Source organism: Linderina pennispora, assembly GCF_002104995.1.
Source record: "Linderina pennispora strain ATCC 12442 chromosome Unknown DL89scaffold_8, whole genome shotgun sequence".
NCBI classification, from domain to species: domain Eukaryota; kingdom Fungi; phylum Kickxellomycota; class Kickxellomycetes; order Kickxellales; family Kickxellaceae; genus Linderina; species Linderina pennispora.
Genome location: NW_024468256.1, coordinates 447,896 through 462,010, shown reverse-complemented (window position 1 = coordinate 462,010; position 14,115 = coordinate 447,896). Strand labels below are relative to the sequence as shown.

The window sequence follows — 14,115 nt, the reverse complement described above, 5'->3', positions numbered from 1 at the left end:
TGAACGCCATGTTACATAATGCGCCGGGCATTTATTCAGACATTGCCATCGCTGCTTGCAGACACTGTGCGCCTAGACAGACTATAAAATCCACATATCCTTTCCACAGACTGCATTCCTCTTTGCATCCAACTCCTGACAGACTTTTAACAGCAAACTAGAGCCATCCACTAGCATTTCCTCTCCAATATGCAGACCTGCACCTTTTCCCTCAACGGGATACCTATTGAAATCCACCACTCTCATACCACTGCCGCGCTGGATCTTACTGCCACGTTTAGTCCGTTCAGCCCAGCAACTGACATCGAGATACTAGCTGCGTTCGCCACCCATTGCGCTAATGCAAACCCCGATGTGTCAATCGCCGTGTTCCAGCACATCCATAAGACGTACTGCGCAAGCGACAACATCCATGTAGTTGTCCAGCAGCTCGCACTTTCCCCGGACCAAGCGCATACTGTCCTGAAGGGATACTACTCTGTCTGGGACATTCTAGAATCGCATGGGCTTCTCCCCGACGCCCCCCGCCCAGCACTATTTTCCGAGGACAATATCAGGCTGGTGGCCATGTTTGGCGGCCAAGACGGTACGGGCCACTATTTGGATGAAGCTGCGTTGCTTTTTGACGGTGTATCGCCCACTTCTCGAGCATTTTGTCCAGTGTGTGTCTGACTTCATGAAGAGCGCATCGCAGGACAAAAGACTCCATGGCATTTATACTTATCCGCTGGATGTTTTCAGCTGGATTTTATCGCCAGAAACGCGCCCCAAGGCACCGTACCTCGCCCTCTACCCGGTCTCGATAATGACGGTGGCTGTTGTTCAGCTCATGCATCTGATGGTCTTGTACAAGACGCTCAGGCTTAGTCCAGGCGAACTTTCTCAGTCATTTAAAGGTAAGAGCAGCACCGGTATGTTGCAATAGCTCTATTGTTATTCCCAAGCGAGGGTAGCCTTTTTACTGACCTGTCTCATGTTCTATATTTGTAGGTGCAATTGGCCATTGCCAAGGACTTGCCTTTGCTGCAATGTTCGCATCATTGACTGACGAAAAGTCGTTTTACAACGGAGCAAAGGAAAACGCTTGGAGTCCTAATGGCTGTCTCTGCAAGCAACCAGTTCTACACTCCCCTGGACGTCGCTTGGAAAAGTGGCCCAGGTAGCCCCAATCCTCGTGAAGGGACACCCTCGCCTATGGTGGCAATTCGCGGCATCCCCCTGCCCATGCTCAATGCGCTTCTCGCCGAGTTTAACGAGCACTGCACCAGGCCTTCCGACAATGTCTTTCTGGCAATTATCAACGGCCACGAAAATTTTGTGGTTACCGCACGTACGTCGTCAGTGGATGCAGTTTGTTCGGCTGGTCCGCAGTCGATTTGCCGCGCCTGACGACGACCAGTCGCACAGTTCATTTTTGCAACGCAGGCTGGTCGCTGTAATCAACTACCTGCCGTCCAATCTCGTTGGCCACTGCGAGCTACTGGCGTCTTCTGCAGACTGGGCTTACATGTATACCGCCAATAATGGCTGGCATCTAGAATCGAGCGACCTTCATATTGCTGTCCACACCGGACCAGATGGCCATGATCTGCGCTCCGACGCTAATGCCACTCGGGCAGTTGTCGATGGCTTGACCTGTGCAGCAGATCCACTGGCCAGCTGCTGTCAATGCTGCAGATGCCACGCATATAGTCGACTTCAGCCCAGGTGGAGCTGGGGTCTTCGCCAGGCTCACAAGCGCCATTGTCAACGGTAACGGCACTACAGTCATCAGCGCCAGCTCACTCTCGGCCGATTCGCATGCCCGCTTTGGATCGAAATCGGATCTATTCCAGTTGCACATTGGAGAGGGTCTTTTCTGGCCCCAGCTGGCAGAAGGAGTTTGGACCGCAACTGGTACGCACAGCCCATGATAAGCGCATATGTGTCGATTCGCCTATGACGCGTGTCCTACGTTTGCCACCTGTCGTGGTTCTGCAAAACTTGCCAAACGCTGCTGAGGCGAAATATGTTGCGGCTATCAGCAATGCTGGGTATCATGTCGAGCTTTGCTGTGACAGCATATTGCGAGAAAATGCATTCCGAGACAAGGTGGATGGCCTGCTGCTGCTTCTTGAGCCCGGCAAAGGATTCGCGGTCAACCTCGCATACCACGATCAAAAGCAATGGTCTTTGGATTTTCCTGCTATTCTTCGCAAACGCCGCGAAGGGTGCTGCTATTACTGGACTCAGCATCAGTGGCAGCACTCCACCGATTGATATCGCTGGCGAAATCATCGGCGAAATCAGCCATGTCGGCATTCCTTACATCGCGTTTAGGGCCGACACGGTATCAGCCGTCCGCAACATCATAAAGATCGCCAGGCACAATCCCAAATACCCTGTTGTGATTCAGGTGTTAGCGACAAACCTTGGTCAGCCAGCGTTCATCCAACGATCTCCACCAGGTGATTTTGGAGACGTACAGCGACATAAGGTCGCTGCCCAATACTGTTGTAGCTGTTGGCTTGTACTCCAGTGATGCAGATGATATACTACCTTACATCACGGGCGATTGGAGTATCAAGTACGGTCAGGCGCATATGCCTGTCGATGGCATCATTCTTACACCAGCTCTTACTCTTGCAAAAGAGTCGCAAAGTACACGTGCCACCGGATCAGCCACTGGTGAGGTATTTGCTGCTGGTCCTATCAAGGGGGTTCTGCAAAGACATGGGGAGCCAGACAACTACTTGTCTATCGTGCCAGCGTCAGATGCAGGTCCACGATTTTTTTCGACCAGACACACACAGGCTTACCAGGAGATACATGATTTGGTGTTTTCCAAGCCAGTTGACAGGACAACTGGAGCTGCTTCGGAAGCATCGTCAGCGCATCATTGACAATCTCAATGCATTCACGCCGACTCCTTGGTTTGGCACACTGCCTGGACGGACGCACTGCTGATTTGCAAGACATGTCATATTTGGAGGTTGTCACACGCCTGGATCGACCTCATGTACGACAAGTTGCAGTCGCGTTGGATTGATTCTTCGTACCAAAGGCTGTTCATGAAGGTCATGGGGCAGATCGAAGACCGGTTTTCCACAACTCCACGTCCCAGGGTTCTTCAGGGACTCAGCCTTTTGGAAGACCCGTTCCAGATGATCCGTGATATTAAGGACTGCTACCCCGCTAGTTCGGATACCGCTCTAGTATATGAGGACGTCGAGTTCTTTGTTTGGTTATGCAAACAGCCTGGAGCTTTGCCAGTGCCAGTTTGTTCCAGTGCTTGGTTTTGATTTGCTCTCTTGGATAAGCAGGGGTACAAGCCTTGGCCATGGCATCCGCGACTCTGCCATGTACCTGCCCGAGAATCCGGTGCCCATTGAGCACTCCTTCCATGTCGTCAACAAAACGATTATTGACTGCATCTATTCCAGGTACTATGGCTCTGATGCTTCTGCTGTTCCAGATACCGAGTACTTGGGACCTGATGTCGAACCTACGCCATTGCTTCCATCGACGGTCACTGCTGCTGTGCATCTAGATAGGACGCGAATACACACTCCCTCTGGATGCGGACCAGATACCAGAGCATATGGTGTGGTTAGAAGCTTTGGCTGGCCCATCTAAAAGCTGGCTACGAGCGCTACTGACCTCACCTGCCATACTAAAAGGAACAAGCTGCAAGAGCAATACTGTCATGCAAGCTCTTAAGCCAACGCCCGGACAGACAGTTCGAGTTGAACACATCAATGGCCACCCTACGAGTCTGGAGATATTTAATCAGGCGGGCAATCTGGACCTCCATGTCACTATTGACAGGGGCAGTGTTATTACGCTGACAATCTGCCATCGTATTGGCAACCAGCAGCACTGCATTCCTCTTTTATATCGTTACTTGCGGTCATCATCCACCACTCATATTGCTGAGGTACTGGAAGGACGCGACGAGCTTCACAGGAATCTGCAAATAGCGGCACTTGGTGGCGAGCAGCAAAGTACTGTTCTTGGTGTGTTTGATCCCTATGACTCCCCTTACACCCATTGCATGCAAGCCCTTTGTTGTTACGGAGGCACATGTTCAGTCATTTTGTGACTGTGTGCGTAACTGCTCAAGCGGCTACTGGCGAGATAACGACGGGTTGCGCCTAGCACCTATGGATATGCTGTTCGCAATCGCTTGGCCTGGGTTCAGTGGAATCATGGCGACACCACCACTGAATTCAGGACAGTTTGGTATTATCCACATATGCAACAAAATCAGCTATCCTGGAAGTTGCAACGCCGCTGCAGACAGGTGACGTAGTCGATACAGAGATACAAGTGACTGCGATCGAAAACATTGAAATTGGGCGCAAAGTGACGATGCAGGCTCATTTTAAACGGCGAGGCGAGCCATTTGCAACTATCGAGAGTGCGATTGTGACGCGAGACGAGTTTGCGAGCCATGATATCACCTTCCGCCGTTGTGGATGAGCCTGTAGTGCAGGTCCACATTTTGTCGCTGGACAATATCGCTCTTCTGGAGTCAAAGGAGTGGTTCGTTTACAGAGACATTGAGCTATCAGCAAATATCAAGGTTGGCCATATCCTTGAATTCAAGCTCCAATCACAATATCGTTACAAAACGGACACAAAGTGTTCGTCAGTCACAACCACTGGTTCGGTATTTGAGGTGCAGCAGAATGGGCATGTTCATATTGCTGATGTTGACTATGTTGCATGCGATGTATATGGTAACGCAGTCACGAACTACCTCCAGCAGCATGCAATACCAGGATGACAGCGTGCACATGTTTGAGCATGAAGGAGTCCCCATAGGTGGCACAGATTCGAAAGACAGTCCTGACTCTATATACACATGCAGATAACTGGGAATATTCCCGTGTGTCGGGCGACTTTCAACCCAATCCACACCAATCAGTATCTGGCAAGAATCTTTGCACTACCTGAAGCAATCTGTCATGGAATGTGGACATCTGCTGCTACTCGAGCTACAGTTGAGCGTGTGGTAGCTGATAGGCGATCCGAATCGTGTCAGATCCTTCCAAGCTAATTTTGTGGGCATGGTTTTCCCTGGTGACATCCCTTGAAACCAAGCTGCTTCATGTTGGCATGCATCGTGGTCATATGATCATCGAGGGCAAGACTTTCAATCAGAAAGACGAAGTTGTTATGACCTCTACAGCCTATATTTCGCAACCAAAGACAGCATATGTGTTCACTGGACAGGGGTCACAATATGTCGGGATGGGAATGGACTTAGTACGAATCATCCCCAGCTGCCAGAAGTGTGTGGGACCAGGCCGATCAACACATGCGCTCAACATATGGTGTTTCTCTATTGTTCATTGTGCGCACAAACCCAATGCACTTGTTGGTAAAGTTCAGCGGCGAGACGGGGCAAAAAATACGTTCAAACTATCTCTCATTGGTGCGCCACCATGACGAGACATCGAAACAGTTAATTCCCGAAATCACAAGTAGCTCGAGTCAATATACACACCGCTCGGAAACTGGACTTCTTAACGCAACTCTATTTACACAGCCAATCCTTGTTGTGATGGCCATGGCACAGGATCGCAGATATGCGCTTGAATGGAGTGGTTCGAGAAAACTCTCTATATGCAGGACAATCATTTGGGGAAGTTTGTTCGCTTGTGTGCATAGCCAGGGTGGTGAATGTGGAGGATGCGATTGACATATCATTCTACCGTGGATTACTGATGCAGTCATCCGGCTTGTGCGTGATGAATTGGGTCGCTCGCAGTATGCAATGGTCTCAGTGAACCCAAAGAAAGTTGGAAGTGGCTTTGACACGTCTGCTCTGCAGAGAGTCCTCGACGCAATACGAGAGCGCAAATCCCAGCTGCTTGAGATTGTTAATTACAACATCCAAGGGGTTCAGTACGTTGTTGCAGGGCATACAGAGTCACTTGGTTTGATGGGACAAATACTTGATGTTCTATCATCCAAAGATACCTTGGATGGATATCTGCATGATAACCCCAGCATATCCGCTGTAGTCCAGGAAGTACTAGCAGTGGACACTGCCGTTTATGGATTGCAAAGCAGTGGTGCTACGACTGTGCTCAATGGTATTGATCTACCATATCACTCCAGCTTGCTCGAACCTACTGTTTCAGCTTTTCGTGAATTTCTGGACCAAGTACTCCCAAAGAACCCAGATATATTTGAGAACCTGTATAACAGGTATATACCAAATATGACTGGTACACCGTTCGATGTTTCCCAGAAGTTTATGAAACAGGTATACGATGTTAGCCACTCGAGTGTCGTTAGCAAATTGCTCGATTCTTGGGACGATAACAGTCATTATAATCAGGGCCAAGTGTCGTCTTGCGCGCGTCTTTTGCTCATCGAATTGCTGTCATTCCAAATAGCACGACCAGTTATGTGGATAGAGACACAAAATACTGTATTGATCCGCTCGTGTGTTTCTCGGTTGATTGAGATTGGCCCTAATCGCAACACTCTGTCGAATGGCTCAGCGTACACTAGCGCAGTGGTATACCATAGATGAAAGAACTGCCATTCTCCATGCCACAAGTCAATAGAGGCAGCGTGTATTACTCGGAAGCCCCAAGCCCAATAAGGACTTTGAAAGGTGACAGAAGCCCACTCATTAGTGAGCATCCGAATCTACTCAACTGCCGTCCAGAATTTATCTGCCCATGTTCCCTCAGATGAGGAGCCGATGGTTCCTGCAGATATCACTCCAGGTCCGCTAACTGGAGCTACTATAGAAATGGATGACATCCCCCTGTCTGCTGTGGACATACTACAGATTATAGTTGGGCTAAAGCTGGGCAAGAACATCACAGGACATCCAGCTCAACAAATCCATTAAAGAGCTTGTTGCTGGAAAGTCTACATTGCAGAACGAGATTATCAGCAGTATCATCATGGAATTTGGAAAAGTCGTTCCTGAAAATATAACCGAGCTTCCATTGCAGGAAGCTGTAAAGAGAATTGGAAGCAAAAAGGACTCTCTGGGAAAGCATACTCAGTCTGTAGTACAGAGACTGTTTGCCTCAAAGCTTCCTAATGTATTCTCCCTGGCAAGTGCTCGAGCTCACCTAAAGGCAAAATATGGACTTGGCCCTCAAAGACAAGACGCTGTACTTCTTGTTGCTACCACTCTCGAGCCAGTCAGCCGCTTACCGGATGCAGCCTCTGGACAAGCATGGTTGGACAGCGTTGCCAACGTGTATGCAAAACGACTGGGGCATTCCTTTGTCACCACTTGTGGAAAAGCGGTCAAGGCATCCACCAAGTCTGCAGCCCAGGTTTGCTAGCAGCAGAGAGTTGGAAGCAATGAAAGAGCGCCAACATAAGCTTGCCCTGCGCCAGCTGGAACTACTTGCCAAGGACATTGGTGTTGATCTACGTGAACGGAGCAAGGGCTACAGAAGACATGGAATCTACGATTTCAGAGCAGGCAATGACGCTGGCCCATGTATACAAGGACATTGGCGAAGAGTTTGTGAACCGAACCAGACCACTGTTTAGCAGGAAGAAGGCTCGGCAATACAGCTCGTTCTGGAATTGGGCTCGACAGGATGCTATGCGTTGGATCTACAGCATATTGGCCGGAGGAGATCAGCTAGACAGTGAGGCAACCTCAAAGCGCCTTCACATGCTTCGAAATCGGTCCAGCCCTGGGCTGCTCAAAATGCTTAAGGGAATCATATCTACCTTGGCTTATATTTCTGACCAGCCCTCCCAGAAGGCATTGCGACTTGCGGTCGATATTTATGATAGATGCAATGAAGCTCTAGATTGCGACCCACTCTACAGGGAGCTGTCAACGCCGCTTAGAACCCCATGTGTCTATTAATGAACGAGGGGAGCTCCAATACCTTGAGCTGCCTCGTCCAGGTGAGGCCAGCATATCCGATTATATCACCAGTATGAAGAAACGTGGTGTTTGGCGAGGCATCCTTACTCTATATGTGCGAACGGCCTGGAGGTCTAGCCTGGGAGTATAGTGAATCACTATCTAGCATCTATTTCGATGCACTCACTGAGGTGGCTTCCAGTGGTATAACATTCAAGGGCAAGGTTGCCCTTGTTACAGGGTGTGGCAAGAACTCTATTGGATCTGGGCTTATCGAGGCATTGTTGTCAGGTGGTGCGAAAGTGATTGCTACTACATCAAGCTACAACATGCAGTCAGTTCGCTTTTTTGAGGAGACTTACCGCCAATTTGGTGCCCGCGGCTCTGAGCTTGTCCTTGTTCCATTTAATCAGGCATCAGTTGAAGATGTCAAGAGGCTAGTTGACTATATTTACAGTGACAGTGGTCTTGGAGAAGATCTTGACTTTGTTGCACCATTTGCTACATTCCCAGAGCATGGAAAGGACATGACCAGCGATTGATTCAAGCTCAGAGCTGACTGTCCGTATCCTGCTGACCAATATCCTACGCATGCTGGGGGAGATCAAGGCCGCAAAAGTAAAGTACATGCATTTAATAACACCAACGCTTGTTGTATTGCCTCACTCGCCTAATCAAGGACTAATGGGCGATGACGGTCCTATATGGCGAAACAAAGGCTGCCCTGCATGTACTCTACAACCGCTGGCTATTCAGAATCTTGGTCAGGATACATCTCTATAACCGGAGGCGATATCGGATGGACACGAAGCACAAGTATGACATCAGGGACCGTGAGCACTTATGCTGGGATGGAAAAGGCAGGCTGGCGTACGTTCTCACGAGAGGAGATGGCATTCAATATAACTTGGCTTTACTTTGCCCAACCATGGTGGAGTTGGCACACAAACGCCCCCTCTTTGGTAGGTTTGTGGGTTTGTCTCTGCCTTATGAGAGACTGAAAGAGGTAGCATTCAGGAATACGGGTGGAAATCTCAGCCGAACAATCTCGGCTACGAGCAGTCCTGTCTGGAATTTCCTCTGATATCCGAGCTGAACAGCAAGTTGATATCAAGTCATTCCGGTATAAAGAGCTAACTTCGCCCTTAGCAAACTTCACGTCCGATATGCCTTGTGCTAAATCATACGAACAACTTGAGCATCTGAGACACTTGGAGGGGATGGTCAATCTGGACAAAGTCGTGGTAGTTACTGGGTTTGGAGAAGTCAGCTCATATGGCAATGCCGCATTGCGTTGGGAGATGGAAGCATATGGCGAGTTCTCGATAGAAGGATGTATCGAGCTAGCATGGATCATGGGCCTGATCAAGCACTTTTCTGGTGACCACCCTGCAACAGGAGAGCATTATATTGGCTGGGTTGATACCAAAACATTGGAGCCAGTACGCGATAGGGACGTCAAGGCAATATATGAGCCTTATATTCTCGAGCATACAGGGATTCGTGTCATTGAACCGGAGCTATGTGAGAATGGTGCTGCAGCCAAAAAGCCCTTTGTGCGTGAACTACAGATTGATCATGATCTTGAGCCGTTTGTGACAACTGCTGAAGAAGCAAGCCAATTCAAATTGGAGAACAGCGATAGGGTCGATATATGGGCAAATCCGGATGGCACATGGTCGGTTAAAATGCTAAAGGGTGCGGTTCTGCTTGTAGCAAAAGCAATGAAATTTGACCGGACAGTTGTCGCGCAACTCCCAGCAGGTTGGGATCCAGAGCGGTTCGGTATTCCAGGAGATATAATTGAACGTGTTGATCCTGTAGTATTGTATTCTGTCGTTGCAACGATGGAGGCGCTTGTTCGCTCGGGAATTACCGATCCCTATCGGATATATGAGTATTTGCATGTGTCGGAGGTGGGTCACTCTATTGGGTCGTGCATGGGCGGTGGACAAAGTAGACTAGGAGTTCTCAAATGGCGTTGGATGGATAAACCAGTCAATAACGAGAGCCTGATTGAATCATCAATCAACAACATTGGTGCTTGGATTAACCTGCTTCTACTATCATCTGCAGGACCACTGAAGCCGGTTGTTGCAGCCTGTGCGACTTCGCTAGTTTCAATAGATACTGCGGTTGAGACAATTCAGAGCGGAAAAGCAAGGATGATGCTTGCAGGAGCGGCTAACTCTTATGAACAGGAGACATCCTACGAGTTAGCGATGATGAATGCGACAAGCAGTGCTAGCAGGGAGACTGAATACGGACGGTTTCCGGGAGAGATCTGCCGCCCATGTACAGCAACTAGAGCTGGATTTACAGAGGGATACGGGGCAGGAATAGCCGTCCTTATGTCGGCGTCTGCCGCAATTGAAATGGGCGCTCCAGTGTATGGAGTGGTTGCTCTTTCAACCACAGCAACCGACAAATCAACCACGAATCTTACAGCTCCAGGACAGGGCATGCTGTCTATTGGTCGCGAGTGTGGCAGCTCTGCTCGCTCACCCTTTTTGGACATCAATTCAGACGTATGTGCTTGCGTAGACAACTATCCGATATTGAAAATTTGGCTTTGGAGTCCGTGGGTACACCTTGGCAGATCTCAAACTAAGGACATATTGCGTCTGAAGAATGCTGCCAAAGACACATGGGGTAACGAATTCTATAAGAATAACCCGTTGATATCCCCTCTGCGTGGTGCACTTGCAGTTTGGGGACTGGGGCCAGATGACATTGGTCTGGCTTCATTCCATGGAACATCGACTGTGCTGAATGATCAAAATGAATCAGATGTCTATTGCAAGCTCATGCAGAAACTAGGCCGAACACCTGGTTTCCCTGTTCCAGTTACATGCCAGAAATGGCTGACAGGGCATCCAAAATCCGCAGCCTGCATTATTCATGCTGAATGGTGTTCTTCAGTCTATGAATTCCTCTATTGTCCCAGGAAATCGAAACGCAGACAACATCGACAATGACCTTGCCCAATATGACTACCTTGTGTACCCGAGTCAGTCGTACAAGGTCCCAATCATAAAAGCGGCAATGCTTACCTCATTCGGGATGAGTCAGTCCGGAGCAGGCGCACTCATTATTCATCCAGACTACTTATTCGCAACCCTGTCAAGAGATGAGCTGGAGGCATATCGAGTGAACAACAACAACAGCATGAGAATGTCACATATGCATCCGGCTGGGGGCATTATATGGCAAGCACACATTTGTCCATGTCAAGACATCTCCGCCATATACACCTGACCAGGAATCGCAGGTCTATCTAGACCCTCATTCCCGGGCCAGATATAATCCTCTGAGCGGCTCTTATCAATTTTAAGGTAGACTTGATTCCATTCGCTTGTATCCATTAAAAGGGTACACCAAATTCATTAGCCATTGAATTATGCAATATATGTTTGTCGTGCATTAATAACATGTATCCACGTGTACTTTCTAATAGTCTAGTAGTAGAAATATTACCAACTGGGATCAGAATTTAAAATGAAAACAAGCCCAGAACTCCAACACAGCCATGCAGGTATCATATCCATGCAGACAGACATCATTATTATTACTACTTGAGATACTTGCTCAGCTCCTGTAGCCACTATTCTTGGACGTGAGCGGACAGAGGTTGATATTGGTACCCCAGTACCTGGGCATTTCGATGTGCGAGTATCTGAATATAAAGTAGACCAGCACGGCAGGAGAGTGTGACGCTAGAGTCAAATGCAGCAATTAGCGTGAATGCAAATCGCTTGAACCACCTATAGTGGAACTTGTGGATGACATATTGGAAGATGAAGCAGGTCAAGAACCAACCAGTCATAACAGTTGATGGTGCACCGGGCATGTGAATCATGGCGGAAAGCAACACCGGTAGATGGATATTATGCCAGAAACTACCCGGGAATTTCCTCTGCAGATACCACACGGGCACAGGAACTATCGTGCCGATGATAAACATGAACTTGGTGAGTGCGTAGGGGGAACCACCATGGAGAAGGCGTCCTGGACCAATTAGACCCCACATGACTGATGACTCGTAGTATGTGTTGATCTGGACACAGGACCAGCCAGGGTTTGTGGTGCAGAATCCATCGACAGTACTCAGCATCCAAGTCCCGACTCCACTCTGCACAAACGCCATGACCACTATTCCGGATATCTGTGCCAGGAATACATGACGTGGCGGTATCTTGAGGTAGTGGGCCATTTTATGGTTTCCGATCTGAATCAGTGCAGTCCACATAGGCACATGGGAGTAGACACGAAAGAAGGTGTTGGCGAGGTAGTTTCCAGGGATCCCGTAGCCGGCAATAAGCGCAGAAATGATGTTTAGTCCGAGCCGTTGGTTACTCAGGGCCATCAGGATACCATTTGGAATGACGAACGTAAACGAAAAGATCGTTCCCAACAGCATCCAGTACCAAGGAAGCAGGTGGTAGGTTTCGCAAACAGCGATACCCATGGCGAGCATAGATACGAATATAGCTGCGTACCACCAGTGAGGGACCTCAGGGTAGCGGCGCATCAGTCGAGCATGGATATCGTCGTCGTCGTAATCGTGGTCATCGTTAGCCTGGAAAATTGTGCGGTACACGTCCTTTCCGTGGTGAAGCATTGTGTATACAAGCAGCGACGTAATTGCAATAAGCGCCCGGCAGTTCTGCACAGCTACTGCAAACGGAACTCGCAAGTAGCCATAAGCCGTATATGCATCCGAGTCCAGCTTTCCGTCAGGGCCAATAACCATCGACACGTTGTAGCGGGAGCCGTTGGAAAGGAACATTCCATTAGCGTAGATGGGAAGTTTGCTGGACCCCCATGTGTCAGAATAGTAGCCTATCGGAACGATCAGCCAAAAAACGATGACAAATCCAGCAAACATGTTGCAGGCAATGTACCATGGAATAGCGACCGGAGGGCCAAAGTAGCCACTGGAGACCATCGACCAATCTAATGTGAAATTAAGCATACCCAGCCCGTGGAACGCGCCCCCCAGCTGGTGAGCAATGATATTATCTGGGGCTGCCATGCACAGAATTGGCACAGCACCCAGAATCGGCATAATAAACCCAGGCAGCGTGCTGTAGAGGAACATGCCCGCGAATGCAATCCAGAAGAATCTGACTCGCTTGGCATGGTTCATATATGACGTCGAATCGTGGAATGTGCGGAAAAGCGTCACGCTGACCAGAGATGCAGGGAATATCATGGCCGCTGGGTAAATGAGGACCTCGCGAACAATGCCAGTGAAGCTGAACCCCAGCAGTTGCGTCGAAAGAGTAAGAAGAACGGATGCTCCAAAGCCTAACGAGTTGCCATACCGCACGTCTTGTAGAATGACCGAGCTCATGACATAGCTGCCGCTGGTTGCAGATGATGCAAATATCGAGATGAGGGCATGCTCTTTGATGCTGAACCGGCCGGGGTTGAATGACCACGTGTAGCCAAAGGTTTCAAAGCTCCGGGTAGGTAGAATTCGCGACATGAAGTAGCCGAGTGGGAACGACAGAATCTGTACCACATAGCTGGTAAGCTGAAGTGGTGTATCCCTGTAAACCATGAGTTGATCGGTAAAACCCATGACAGCTGCAAAGAATAGGCCAAGGATTACCGACCGGAAGGTAAGTGAGGGGACACCAGAATCAGTCGGAGACACAGCCGACCGCACCATGTCGTAGGGTGAGTTTTGGCTATGCGAAGATGATCCGCGATGCCCAGCTGTAGACGCATTATGCGACCATGTCAATGGCGTCTCCTTATCGTCGACCTGTGATTGGGATCGGTCAGCCACGGTAGAGAAAATAACGCTGTGGGTGGAGGGATCTGTGAGTCTGTCATAGTCGCTCCGGTGGACTTGCGATGTCCCTAGTATGTCTTTTTCCTGCATTACAAGAATAAAGTGGTAGGCGGTGCAAAGATGGAGTTGAAAATATATATTGTCTCAGAAGAACGCAGACCCTAGCAGAGTCAACAATTATATTGATAGCTCCTCACAACATAGCATACTCGAAGCGGTTTGCACAAATTGCCGATTTGCAAGGTGGTTCCTTTATTCTCCCAGCTTCTTATGATTGCAGACTTGTGGTATTGTCGATTGACCCCTTCCCCATCCGCAAATCCGTGTCGTGACTACCACCTGGGTCGCCGAGAGGTGCACACCACTCCTTGGCAGGTATAATAGCTCTTGAACGATCCCAATGCGGCTCAATTGCCGCCAGCATTATTTGTTCCCTTACCCCGTTTTGGTCAAAACGCATTGCAGA

At 49.1% G+C, this 14,115-nt stretch overlaps 4 protein-coding genes across 4 annotated transcripts; 3 read left to right on the top strand and 1 right to left on the bottom strand.

The window, feature by feature from the left end:
- Nucleotides 1-189: 189 nt before the first annotated feature.
- On the top strand, nt 190-4,081 carry DL89DRAFT_284449 (uncharacterized protein; the record flags this gene model as incomplete). The annotated part of the gene is made up of 12 exons (XM_040889785.1): nt 190-662; nt 742-911; nt 991-1,137; nt 1,160-1,337; nt 1,372-1,637; nt 1,678-1,851; nt 1,907-2,210; nt 2,233-2,395; nt 2,424-2,866; nt 2,972-3,274; nt 3,303-3,507; nt 3,530-4,081. 12 exons carry the CDS (start codon nt 190-192, stop codon nt 4,079-4,081), a joined length of 3,378 nt encoding a protein of 1,125 aa, XP_040742850.1.
- A 1,516-nt stretch (nt 4,082-5,597) lies between these two features.
- Nucleotides 5,598-6,589, top strand: DL89DRAFT_171833 (uncharacterized protein). The gene has a single exon (XM_040883796.1). The coding sequence runs from the start codon at nt 5,762-5,764 to the stop codon at nt 6,527-6,529; it is 768 nt and encodes a 255-aa protein (XP_040742849.1). The 5' UTR covers nt 5,598-5,761; the 3' UTR covers nt 6,530-6,589.
- Nucleotides 6,590-6,754: 165 nt separating this feature from the next.
- Nucleotides 6,755-11,180, top strand: DL89DRAFT_275131 (thiolase-like protein; the record flags this gene model as incomplete). The annotated part of the gene is made up of 16 exons (XM_040889266.1): nt 6,755-6,799; nt 6,831-7,295; nt 7,331-7,837; nt 7,945-8,311; nt 8,382-8,543; nt 8,603-8,808; nt 8,857-9,669; nt 9,700-9,782; nt 9,807-9,886; nt 9,923-9,963; nt 9,988-10,061; nt 10,089-10,313; nt 10,338-10,468; nt 10,490-10,692; nt 10,736-10,996; nt 11,061-11,180. The coding sequence occupies 16 exons, from the start codon at nt 6,755-6,757 to the stop codon at nt 11,178-11,180; spliced, it is 3,783 nt and encodes a 1,260-aa protein (XP_040742848.1).
- Nucleotides 11,181-11,549: 369 nt separating this feature from the next.
- On the bottom strand, nt 11,550-13,538 carry DL89DRAFT_236037 (OPT superfamily oligopeptide transporter; the record flags this gene model as incomplete). The annotated part of the gene is made up of 1 exon (XM_040884967.1): nt 11,550-13,538. A coding segment is annotated over exon 1 (1,974 nt), but the record flags the coding sequence as incomplete, so codon positions are not given.
- Between the last annotated feature and the right edge of the window lie 577 nt (nt 13,539-14,115).